The sequence below is a fragment of the Stenella coeruleoalba genome, assembly GCF_951394435.1.
Source record: "Stenella coeruleoalba genome assembly, chromosome: 14".
NCBI classification, from domain to species: Eukaryota; Metazoa; Chordata; class Mammalia; order Artiodactyla; family Delphinidae; genus Stenella; species Stenella coeruleoalba.
Genome location: NC_137160.1, coordinates 54,914,456 through 54,927,218, shown reverse-complemented (window position 1 = coordinate 54,927,218; position 12,763 = coordinate 54,914,456). Strand labels below are relative to the sequence as shown.

General features: G+C 55.6%; 1 protein-coding gene across 1 annotated transcript in view; it reads right to left on the bottom strand.

Moving 5' to 3' along the window:
* Window positions 1-596: 596 nt before the first annotated feature.
* Window positions 597-12,763, bottom strand: part of EMILIN2 (elastin microfibril interfacer 2) — a 51,165-nt gene continuing 38,998 nt past the window's right edge. The window contains exons 5-8 of the mRNA XM_079943431.1: window positions 5,985-6,350; window positions 4,624-4,656; window positions 3,948-4,076; window positions 597-2,231 (exon numbers count right to left, since the gene is read on the bottom strand). Coding sequence (XP_079799557.1) covers window positions 1,894-2,231; window positions 3,948-4,076; window positions 4,624-4,656; window positions 5,985-6,350 — 866 coding nt within the window. The 3' untranslated portion in view covers window positions 597-1,893. The remainder of the gene's footprint in view (window positions 2,232-3,947; window positions 4,077-4,623; window positions 4,657-5,984; window positions 6,351-12,763) is intronic.

Sequence of the window (12,763 nt, the reverse complement as noted above, 5' to 3'; positions counted from 1 at the left end):
CAGATTGCTTCTCTCTGTGCAAGAGGACAGCCTTTCCCTTCTACAGACGCTGACTCCTGTGAACCACGGTCCAGCTTTCATCCCATTGAAGTCAACGCAGGACCTGCTGCAGTCGTGGATAGAGAGCGGAACTTCTTCGTTGTCAATAAATGAGTCAGGATGCACCGGCAGAGGGGGTGTTTCACTTACTGCTCTAAGCACCGACTGTGGAGTGGAGGAAAGTAATTCTCTACCTTCTGTCTGCTCCCTGCCTTTCCGGCTATTGAGCATTTGTCCCCTTTGGCACCAGGTAAGGTCTTTAAAGGGGGTGTGAGGTGGAGAGGGCAGAAGCGTGTGCCCACTGGGTTTTCCTGAAAATGCTCCACTGCAGTGGGGTTTTTCCCATGAGTCATTTCTAGGAAGCCACAGCTAGCCAATTCCCCAGCTGTAGAGATGGGACAAGCGTGCTGGCCCACCCCCATGCTGCGGACAGAGAGGCCCCGCCTTCCGTTCTTGGCCCCTTCGCCCTAGCTGGTGGAGGGGGTGAGGGAGAAGGCCGGCCTCTCTGTCCACTGGCCGCCCTGGGCTCTCATTTGCAAGCAGTCCTGGAAAAAACATTCTTACAGCATAAGAGAACCCTGGTGGCTTGATGTCAGCCAAGGAAACTTGTTTCTATTGTCCACATCTTTCCCTGGGGCTCTGGGGAGCCCCAGTGGCACTTGGTTGGCCAACAGGTTTTACCAACCTGATGAGCAAAGACCACGTGGAGCTAAGGGTCTGGTGTGGCCGCCCGTAGAGGAGTGAGGGGCCTGGGCTTCCCGGGAACAGAGCGTGCTCTCCACGGGAGGAGTCCTGCTTTCCTCAGATGACCTCGGTGTTCAGTGTGGTCGGTTTTGTGTTGGGCCTCTTGTTGCCTGGGAGCTCAGGAGTCCTTACAGCTGCATCTGCTGTGAGCTGGGCAGCTGCGGGTTCAATGTGAATGTCCAGCGCCCCCTGGAGGAGCCCCCTTTTCAGCTGTGGGGCTCACATGGGGACTCTGACCTCCAAGCACATCTAGTCTGTCTGTCTTTACAAGCCAAGAACAACCCCCAAGTGCACGGCGTGCATGCTGAGGGATAACAGTTGCATGGTTGAGATGAATTGACTCAAGCTTACTTTCTGCAGCCATTGAAGTCATTTACTGTAGTTTGCTTTTCGGCAGCAACTCTCAATCCAGAAGGCACCAGACTGAACTGGAAGTGTTTTACATCTTTATTGACACTCCCTGTCTTGCACTTAAGTCGTACATGTCATTCAAGGAGCCCAACAAGCCACATGACAGTCTCTCTCGTGTCCCTCTCAGCCAGGCAAACCCGGGGTGGGGGGGGGAGGGGGTGGCGAGCCAAACCTGGGACAGCCCACTGTCCACCCTAGGTCTGTGGTGGCACATGCCACTTCAGTGTTTAAACTCTTCTCCCACATGCAGGGTAAGTGAAGACAGAAGCAGCTGGCGACAGCTCTGCTCCAGCAAAGCCTGGCCACTGGGGCCAGCTCTGCCTCCTCTCAGCGGCTCGTCCTTCTCCAGCAGCAGGGCGTGATCCCACCGGGCAGCAGTTGGAGCCTCCGCGGTCAGCACCCTGTACGCCCAGCACAGGCCCCTCGGAGAGAGCGCGGGCCACGGCAGAGCCAGAGGTGGGAGCTGGGAGACGCAGGGGAGGAGCCGGCGGGCAGGCAGGGGCGCTTCCGACTCTAGGCGTCGGGGCCACGTTGGCCCGTGGTTTGCTCCTTGCTGCCTTGGCAGCCAGACGTGGCCTTTACCTGGGGGAGGTGGTGGGGTGTCTGCAGGAAACTAGACCAGTGCTCCAGTCACACACACGCTGAATACATTAAAGCTGCCGAGTTCCTACAACTCTCCCCTTCCTTTGCCCGGCCACCTCAGAGGTGGGACAGGAAAGGATATAAGAAAACCCCACTAAACGTGGAGTACATTTCGTCAAAGTCTGTGTGCGCCAACCTGCCCCCGGTCACCACGATGTTGACGCCGTCCCCTGCCTTCAAGTGCACGATAAGGTGGAACGCCCCCGGGCCCCCACAAGTGTGCACGGCCCCCTGGGGCCGGTGGTATTCCAGGAATTCTCTCTTGTAGCCGGCCGTGTGCAGCTGTGCCACGCTGGCGTTGGCGACCGAAAGGACGGCTTCCACGTACGTGTCCCTCTCGGGGGTGAGCGTGGCCGTGATCAGGTAGCGCCCGTCGTACGGAGCTGTGAAGACCCCTGGTAGGAGGAGAGCAGACACCGGTGTTCACGTGACACCATCACAGCCTTTTGCGACAAGCTGACAACCCGGATGAAGGCAGACCAGCCTCTGGGTTTGCCCTGAGTGGCCTGGGTTTGGGCTCAAAGTCCTGCTCAGCCTCCCCCCGGGAGGCAGGCGCACTCAGGGGCGCAGCCCCTCTGCATACTAAACCCACCCAACAACAGTGACAGCCCCCTTGGCCCACACTGCTCTCTGCACTGACCTGGTCCTCGCTGCAGACCCAGCAGCAGCCTGAGGGAAAACTGGCCCGTTCCCCCTCACCGCCGGTCCTGGCTGCCTCTGGGGAGTTTTCTCTGTCACTGAAAGCACCTCGAGGCCAACTTAGAATCGACCTCACGGGCACAATAGCCACAGAACGCCTTAGCTGCCTTCTGGGGAGGCAGGACCAAAAACTCCCCACAAGGTCGGTCATTAACGTAGGAAGAAGAGACACCGAGCCAGGGATGCAGCCACAGCCAGCCTTCCTCCGGTGGAAGAGCCAGGCTCCCTGCTGGACCAGTACCCAGCTGGCATCCACGCGCAGCCGCGAGCTGGTATTTAGACACGCTCTGGGGCTGGGAAGGCAGGGGAAGGGCTGGTCGGAAGTGGGGGGGATACGGTTCGCAGATGTTGCCCATTTGCAAAGCAGCGGCACGTGGGCCCACAGCCAGACCCAGTGCTGGCAGGAGTGGCCATTGCCCAAGGGCTCCGGGAAGGGGGCTGGACATGGGCCACTGACCACGGGCTGAGAAGGAATCTAAGGGGCCTGAGTCTTTAACCTGCCCTGAAATGTGCCAGGCCGCCCAGCTCCCTTGCCCAGCTCTTCTCAGTAAATTTAGAGCCTGGGGACAGACGGACCCCAGCACTCCGGGCACATGGCCAGCGTCTGCTCAGGGTCACGCAGAACTCCCTTTACTGAAGACCTGCTGGAGAGAGCATGGGCATCCTGGGAACAGGAGAGAAATGAAGGTCACGGTCCCTGTGTGCCGAGAGCACCTGGCCTGTCGGCGTGGACAAGCTGTCCCCATAGCCGAGACTGCGCGGAGTGAGGGCCCCAGGGGAAGCCCAACTTGAGCACAAAGCGAAACAGCCTTCTCACACCCCCGCCTCCAAGCCCGTTAAAACCAGAGTGTGATGCCGAGCTTCACGCCCCTGGGCCTGGAGGCCAGGAGCCCCGTTTTTCTACGCTCTGCACTTCATTCACTCTGATGCTCGCTAAAACCCGAGGCCCGTGGTCCTGAGACCCGGGGCCAGGGCGGCAACTCTCATCTCTGCTCGCAGAAAGCCGATTCCCTCCCAGGGGCCACACAGAGCCCCGGCCACAGCAGCACGTGACACCCAGGTCCGCTGGTGCCTGTGGGCGGGGGGACAGCGGCGGACCAGGGGGTTCTGGCTCTCCTCCCGCAGGCGCGGTGCCCACGGCCCCGAGGACAGCAGCCCAGGCACCGGGGTGGCCTCCCGTCCCCGCTGTTCTCGGGGGCTGGGGACCACATGGACCGAACCCCCGTCAGGGCGAGCGGTTCTGCCCCAGAGCAGGCGCCCCGCACTGCTGCTGACCCACTTGGGGCTCAGAAACCAGGAATCCCGCAGGCGGCGGCGTGGGCGCACCTGTCGTGGCAGCGGGGAGGGACCTTCCTCGCAGCCTCCCGGCTGGGAGAGGCCTCCCGAGCGGCCGTGTGTGCGGGCGGACTCACCGGTGCTGGGGTCGTACACGTCCCCGTCGTTCACCAGCACTTTGTTAAAGAGGACGACGCCCGCATCGCTGGGGAAAGGCTTCCGGGTGAGCCCCGCAGAGAAGGACACCAGAGACGGCGCCGGGACCCCTGGGCGGAGAGAGGATGCGCCTTCAGTCAGGCCCCGTGCCGAGGCCTGCGCGCCGTCCCGAGGGGCTGCCTGGGCCTTGCATTTCGCCTCAAAGTGGGCACACCCCCTCCTCACACCCTGGGCCCAACAGCGCCCTTGTCAGAGGGGCAGGCAGTTGGTGGGAGTGCGCATGTGTGGATTGCGTTGGCCGCTGCGTGAGATGGGAGGCTTCGCGCATGCGTGGGCCTTGTGCATGATGTCTGGGGTGGGGGCGCTGAGGCCCCACAAGGTGCTTCTGTGTGAGCGCTTCTGAGATGAGAGCTGGGAGGCTGCGCGCGCACACGCGAGGCGGGGGCTTTGTGCATGCGTGATGCTATGCGGCGGGGGGTGGGGGCGGTGCACGCACGCGCGTTTGTGTTCGTGCACACGCGAGCAAGTGAGCCGGGGAGGGCTGCACCCGTGCTAATCGCCCAGAGGGAGGAGACAGGACCCGCCGTGGGGGCGGGGGGGGCGGGACAGGGGCTGCCCAGGACCACCCGCCTCGGCCTCCCGTCCCGGCTAACGTACCTGGGGAGGCTACAGGCGGTGACTTGGGGTACCCTGAAAAACAAAACGCAGATGCAGTGTCAAAGCCCTAATAGCGCACCTCATTTTCCTGAGCCCCTCCTTTTCTGCCTGTTCCTCACACTGTGTAAGTAGACATTAAGAGCACCCACTCCCAGCTGCCTGCACAGAGAAGGCAGCCCTGAGGACGAACTGGCTGGGGGAATAGGAAGAAGATGGACTGGAGCCTTGGGGCCCAAGCCGGCGAGCAGGCTCCAGACTGACATGTCCACTCCCACGCTCGCCCTCCAGGAGCAGGGACTGTTCACTAGCTTTGCCCCCAGGTAGACTGGATGCAGTGTTTGTCGTGTGGATGCGTGGAAGGAAGGACAGACATACAAAGGAACAAATTGCCCAAAAGTATGTAAGCATCCAAGATACGTGGAACAGAAGGAAAACTGTCATCTTAGAAAAGTCCCCACACCTGCCTAAGGGAGCTGGGATCACTGGAGCTTGGGGTGGCTGAGAAGGAACGGCAGTGACCCCACCTGCCCAGCAGGCACGGCGCTTCATTTAGGCAGGCTGTCCGTGCCTGTGGCTCAGTGCCTCCAACCGGCAGCTTGGTTGAACTCTGAGGCGACTGGCTGGTACTATCCTGTGACAGCTGACGTGAACTACCCCAAGCAGCGTCACGTGTTTATATGCGCTAGCCCAGAGCCTCAGCTTCCTCACCTGTCAGTAGAATATCAGCTTCACGGTGCCGTAGGGAAAGCTGTAGAGCCAGCCCCTAGTTCAGCCCCTGGCATGCAGTGGGTGTCCCATAAATGCTCCCTTTTCCTTCTCCCGCCTGCCTTCACCTCCTCCACCACCACGGTGCTGACCTTCCAACTCGCATGAAGCACTTAACTGGCCAAGCACTGACCTAGGCTTTTCTCCATCCTCACAATAACTCTCTGAAGTCCTATTATTATCTTCCCTTTGCCGTTGACAGAGCTAAGCCTTACAATGACATAGCTGGGGTTGGAGCCAGAACCTTCCAGCCTACCCACTTTGATGTGTGCTCATCTTTGCGGCTACGCAAGCTCCCGGTATCCTCTTGGTTTCCCCGGTACACTTCCTGCTAGGGAGATCAAGGAGCTTGCCTGTGTGGTCCATGGTCCAGGTATTACAGCCCATGGCACAAATCTATTTCTAAGTATGATGTACTATCCCCAGAGTACCACAGAACCTTTGGAGAGCCAAGTTTTGGACCTTGTACCCTGAAGGCTGCACCCATGACCCGCAGAGACCCTGCAGCAGCCCCCTGGGGCTCAGGCTGCCCCCTCTGTGCATCCTCACCTTCCGTAGCTCAGATGCCCCGCAGCGGGGGGCCCGGGGACCCTTACCTGGTGCTCCCGCGTAGCCTTCGGCCCTGGGGATGGGCCCCTGCCCAGTCTGGCCGTCCACGCCCCGGGGCAGTCCTCGCCCCGACATGCCCATCCTGCCCGGGGGCCCGGCCTCTCCAGTCTCCATAATGACCCCGGTGGAGCCAGGCAAGAAGGGCAGCCCCGTCCAGCCTGGCCGCAGCAGCGGGGGCAGTGGCCGGGGGCGTCTCTTGGGCAGGACAGGCTGCTGGCCTATGTGCGGCTGCTGTCCAGGGTCCTTGGACGGCGATGGAGGGGTCGGCGGTGGAGGGGTCAGCGCTGGAGTAGATGGCTTGGTGGGGGCCTTCCCTTGGGGCAGAGGCTGGGGTGCTGCTGAGGGCTCCTCCGCTGAGCATTTGGAAAGTGGAAAGAAATACACAGGGTTCAAAACCTCAGACTTGACTGCTCAACCACAGGCCCCTCTGTGAGACTTCCGTGGGCATGGCTCCCTGGAAGGTGTGTGCTTGGGGGGCTGGCCTGTGGCCTCTGCGGGGTCCCTGGGCTGGGCCCACCAGCAGACACAAGAGCAGCCACCACAGAGTGGGGACAGCCTGCCTGGACCCCCTGCCCAGGGGAGGGGGACCTTCACCCTCTTTCTTCATGATGGTCGTACTCTCCAAAACAGCACCCGAACCTCCCTGATTTCACTACATGGTGATACCACAGGGGTATCTGCCTGCCTGCTGCCACCCACGGCCTTGCATTCCCTCAAACAAGCTAGTCTCACGGTCGCAGTGGACAGCCTCACAAGCCGAGGACCTGCTGGGTGCAGACGTCACGGGACCCAGGCAGGTGTCAGGGAGCAGCTGACAGGCACAGCTCCCAAAGGAGCGGCAGTGCCCCCCACCTCTCACCACAGCCTTAAGATCACCAACTGAGGGAATTTCCACTGCAGAAAAGTCGTGATTCACATTTCCCTGCCCTCTTGGGATGGCGCTATGACACAAGCGGGAAGCTGCCACCCTTTCCTCCTATGAATACATTCCTGGAACTAACCTTCCAGGAAGCCCTTCCTGAAGGCCTTTAAGACATCTAAAAATAACCAGGATTGGTCACAATACCATCCTCAAAAGCCAAACCCCACCCACCTCCTCAATCTGTATTATGCCTGCAATGGCCCAGCTTCCAAGGCTACAAAATTATGACCAAGCAAAATCAGTAACTGCATTATGCCCCACTGCCTAGTTTTGTTTTAAAACTCACAAAGGTAATTATGGCAGATCGAACCCATCTGGTTCGTTGCTAGCCCACCTCCACTCACAGGTTGCTAGCCCACCTCCAGCCCCAAAGGGAGACTACTTCTCAAATAGCCTTTCCCACCCAGTACTCCATGAGAGGATTAATCCCTAAGGAAAATGATTTGAATGAAGTGATCACTTTTTAATTTCCCCCATGGATGGTACAGAACTAATACCATTCTAGATGCACTGAAGATAAGTTAATTCACACCATACAGTGGAAAGGCATCAGGCCTTAATTCTCTTCAGGACTCTGGTGGGAAGAGTTGAGCTGGGCATAGAAACTGAGGCAGAGCAATTCCCAACATGGGGACACCACCAGCCACAGTGAAGGACAAGAATGAGAAAGGAAACCAATGAACAAAAAGGAACTCTAAAGAGATAATACAAGAAAATAAACATGTAATAAGGCGTGCTCCTCACTAGCAAGGATGCCCACAGGCTTCGCCAAGTGTGTAACTTTAGCTTCTGCACTAAATAAACCGCTTCATTGCGTGCTCTCCCACACGTACTGTGCTTCTAATAAACGCTGTGCCTGCTTTAAACAAAAACAAAGTAATAATCTCAGAAACAGAAGACACTGCATCCAAAGTATAAGAACAGATTGGTATTGAGAGAGGCCTAACCAGAGAATAAAGATGAGTCTTTGCTGATTAAAAATATACTTGCCAAAATAAGAAAATTCAATGAAACATTTGGTAGATAAAATCAAGGTGCTCTTTCAGAAGGTAGACCAGAGAGAGAAAATAATGGACAATAGGAGAGAAACCATAGGAAAATTAGACTCTTTCCAACCCAGAAGTCTTTCCCAAAAAGAAAGATCAGAAAAACGGGTGTAGGGATGATGAGGTAGTAAGGAGAAACTCAAATACACAATTTCTCAGAACTAAGAAAGATCCCAGCACAATTATTAAATGAAAGACCCAAACCAAAGCATATTCAGAACACTGAGGATAAAGAGAAGACCACACAAACTGTCGGGAAAACTAAAAAGTGACCTCAAATCAGAAGGTCATCACCAGGCTTCTCAACAACAGTACTGGAAACCAGAAGACAAAAGAACACCTTCAAATTTTGAGGGAATATCATTGCTAACCTTGAATTCTATACCCAGCTAAAATATCTGCCAGTTGTGAAACTAGAATAAAGACATTTCCAGGCATGCACTATTTAAAGACAAACAAACAAGCAAAACTGTTGAGCACCCTTTCTTAGAAAGCTATTGGAAAATGTACTCCACTGAAACGAGAGTAAACCATGAAAGAAAGAAATGCAGAGTAAAGGAAAGGGTCTAAGACAGGAGAGAGGTTCAAGAAATTTCTAGGATGGTAGTGAAGGAAGTTTCAGATTGAAAGCCTTAGAGCAAGTCCAGAGAATAAGCAGTCCAGACTGGGTCAGGAAGAGAGAACTCCCGGAGAGGTCACTGATTTAAAAAATGGAACTGACAAATGATCTGATAATTTTTATGGTATTGAGAGGGTGTCAGAGAGTGAGAAGAATCCAAAACAGATATGTAAAATCTAGCAAATAATAATGCAGCACTACCACTAATTCAGAGGAAAGCAAAACGAAAAGCAACGTGATCATATTTGGCCATTACTGAGCTGTTTAGCTCCTCATAGCATAAATACTGACTTGATTTTTGTGGCATAACTCCACTGGGAGCTGGGAGGAGGGGAAGCAGGGGGAGACACGAGAGAGCCTAATAGGCTAATGTCTACAGCTGATAAGTAATATATATAATGTCAAATAATACCCATATAGAGATAGCTAAAGCTAATAAATTGATGGTAAACATCAGGGGGAGAAAACAGCTGAAAGTGGCACGTGGCCACCTCTAGGGTGAGAAGGGTAACAGGGAAAAGGGGGCAGGAAAGCTGGTTTTCATTATGAACTTCTCAGAACTATTTCATTTTTATAAGACATAATTATGGAAGACACCCAGGGCCTGTTTCTAAACTCTTTTCCCTCCAGTCCAAGCTCAGGTCCTTCCCTGTCTGTCTCCCCTCCCTCCTCACGCTGTTTCCAGGCTCACAAGCTGGCCTCCCTCCCAGGGGCACAGGCTCCTGCCCTAGCCCCACCTCCCTTCTCTGCTGGAGATGCTCCTCCAGCATCACTCCTCTCTCCTCCATCTCTTTCCTTCCACCCCACCAGCTCCTTCCCTTTAGCCCATGTTTATGTGTCTCCACCCAAAATTTAAAAACAAGTACTTTTCCTCAGTCCTACAACCCTCAATGAATTACAGTTGGCAAAGCACCTAAAAATAGCCAAGTACAAGCCCGTCAACTGGGTCCTTATTTTGGTACCTATCCCCCCCAAACCCTTTAAACCAGCCCTCTTTCTCTGAAGCCCCCCTATCTGTCGCTTGCCCCATCACCTAGTCCAGGTGCTCTCACTTATCACACACACCCCGATCTGGGCTAAGTCCAGCTGATTCTAATTTTGAATCGTCCTTTGCGTCCTTCCTCCACATCTTTCTCAGAATACTCTTAGAACGCGTCCTAGTCATCTTCCCTGCTCAGAAATCTCCGGTTGTCCTCCACTGCTCATAAAATCCAACAGAATCTCCTCTGTCATCCGTGTCCCCACCCCCTGCCCCATCGCCTCCTGCCACCTTCAGTACGCCCACGGGGGCCCGGCTCTCAGCTGAGCATCCCTGCCTTTGTGCTTTGCTCTTCGCACTCCCTAAAATGCCTCTTCAGGTGCCCCCACCGAAACACACCTCTCCCTGCAGTCCCGGTTCAGATACCCGCTCCTCGTGAAGCTGGCATGAATCTGCCCAGTAGGGCTTGAACATCCTGCCTCCGAACCGTGAACCACTTTGGCCTCTCAGGGGTCTTTGCAGGTTTTTTTCATCTCTCCTTTCTTGCTAGATGATGAGCGCTTGAGGACACATTTTAATGATCTTTTATCCCCAGGGCCTGGCACGTGACATTGAGACATCTAAGTATTTGGTGAATGAAGGAAGGCTGGAAGTACAGCAGGTACCATGGGCTGCACCCTCACTCCTGCCAACCATTAAATGAGGCGCCCTAATTTTGCCAACGATAATCGTTCTGGGGTCCTATAAGGGCAATGCCAGTACCTAGAGTCAGTGATGGTTCTCTTTTACGTTCATCACTCCCTCAACACCCAGGCTTGTCGTAGCAAGTGGAAGGCAGGGGGAAACAAATGAACAACCTGCTTGGGCCAACTATCCTCCGCCAATCTCCGTGGGGAGTCCGTCCAGCACGCTGCGCAGGACAGGCAGCTCCAGAACACCACTCACATCACAGCAAAGACGGTCATGAGAAAGCGGCCCTGGATCCAGGCTGCTCCCCAGCCCTGGCCCCCAGCACGGGCTCAGCCCAGTGCGTCACGTGGTGTTTCTAAAGCACACATTCATTACATGGTTGTAACAAAGGTTGGACAGCATGTTGCTCACTCTGGAAAGATGACTCTCGTCTTTCCAAAGCGAACATATGTTTCTAATCCAGAGAGTGACCATTTGTACTGAGTTCCTCGTAAGAGCCAAGTGTTGCTGCCCATGTTTCACGTGCGAGGAATGATCAGCCATACGTGTGCTTGCTCTCGTTCCAGAACTTGCCCCAAGGCGTTGGTCCTGATGCCACAGTGTGGCCTTGTGCCACTGTGTGCGGGATGGGCAGGGCCACAGCCTTACCAAGGATGGACCTGACCCCATGTAGGAAAGGCCACTCCCTCTCCATTAAAGTTCTTATTAAAAGCCAATTTCAACCTTGCTAAGACAAAGACCTGCCTAAGGAAATCCGCAACAGTCCACGAGACTGACATGCCTTCCTCCGCTCTCAGGAGCCTGGGCGGCCTGGCTCCTCCTGCAGCCGCCACACAACCCTGCAGAGTGGCAGCTAAATCGCCCAAGTTCCGGCCCCGTGGCTGTGCCTGGCCACTTGGTGGTACCTTGTCACAGAGCAGGGATGTGGGGACAGACACGGGCCTTGGACGTTAGTCTTGGTGGTGGTGTGGCTGAGGGAAAGCCACAGAAACCTCCTGAGTTATCAGCTCAGCCATCAATCGGGCTAAACCGGCAAAGACTCCTGACAAGCAGGCGGAATCGGTGCCAGTCAGATGAAGTGATGGGTGCAGGGGCGCGTCCCTGACTGTAAAACACTGCAAACGTCAAGGGCAATTCCCAGTTGGGGGGAAGCTGAGCTGCCTGGCCTCCCAAGGGTGTGTCTGCTGACCAAACCCTGCAACTCCGGGGGACTATTTTAAAGAGGTCAATCAAGCCTTATGACTTCATATTTTCTTTCTTTCTTTCTTTCTTGGCCACGCCGCACAGCTTGCAGGACCTTAGGTCCTTGACCAGGGACTGAACCTGCGCCCTCAGCAGTCACAGCGTGGAGTCCTAACGACTGGACTTCCACAGAATTCCCAAGACTTACGACTTAAAAAAAACGATCCACATGCTGACATACAGCAGGCTAAGTGGACGGAGGGCCACACTGCCCGGCAAAGCTCAGCTCTTGGGAAGCGCCTGAGAAACGCGAGGCTCAGCGGGAGGTTCTGCGGGACTCTGGTGCTCTCACTGACGGGCACAGGGCGGGCCCGAGGCAGGGGCTTCCAAGGAGACGCTTGCTGGTCTCCCTGCAGAAAGGCTGAGGGAAGACGGGCCGTAGAGGCATGTGAAGGACTCTCAGGACTGGGGAGACAACCCACAGAAACCCTGCACTGCTCCCCTGACAACAGAGGAAGGGAAACCATGCGTTCGCAGGAACGGTCCTACTCTGAGCAAATGGCAGTCGAAATGCTGCTTTGGGCTTTGGTTGGAATGAAGAGGAAAAGCATTCAAGCTCGTCCAAGGGGCGCCGTGGTTTCATCACAGAAGGGCCCGGACCGACTCTTCCTCTAGAGGACAGAGCCCACTGGCCCAGCCGAGAAAGGAGTCCAGACGTGATCACACAGAAGCTGGTGGAATCAGCCTCAACAGGGGAAACAGGCCGGCATTTCTGAAAAGTACAACCTAGGGAACACTGACACAGAGAGACGGCTCCGGCCGCTCCTGTTGACATCGGGGGCAGCTCATGTGGGACGGAGACTCATTCGATGTCACTGAATCCCAGAGAGGCCGACCCAAGCATCAGCGCCACTGGGGGATTTTTTTTGGTAGAAATTCACAAGCTGATTCTAAGTTGTATATGGAAATGCAGAGAGAGGATCTACCTGATCTTCAGCCTCACTATAAAGCGGTAGTAGTCAAGGCCTAAGGAGACACGTCAACAGCGAAGAGCAGAGTCCCCCAGTGGATGTGCACGTCACGGTGGAGCTTGCGTGGGTGGCGCTGGGTCAAGTCCGGGATTTTATCCTCTCTCCTCACCGCCCTCCCGCCCCCGCTTCTCTTCTTTCTGGGCACGGCAGCCCCAGTGCCGCCTCTGAGGGGGCCTGCCTTCCACTTCTGGGACCAGAGCTAGGGGGTTCTTTGTTTTAATTACAAATTTAATTACAAATTCCTGGATCTGACCTCATCCCTGCTGAGCAGGAATCTCCCGAGTGAGCCCGGAGTCC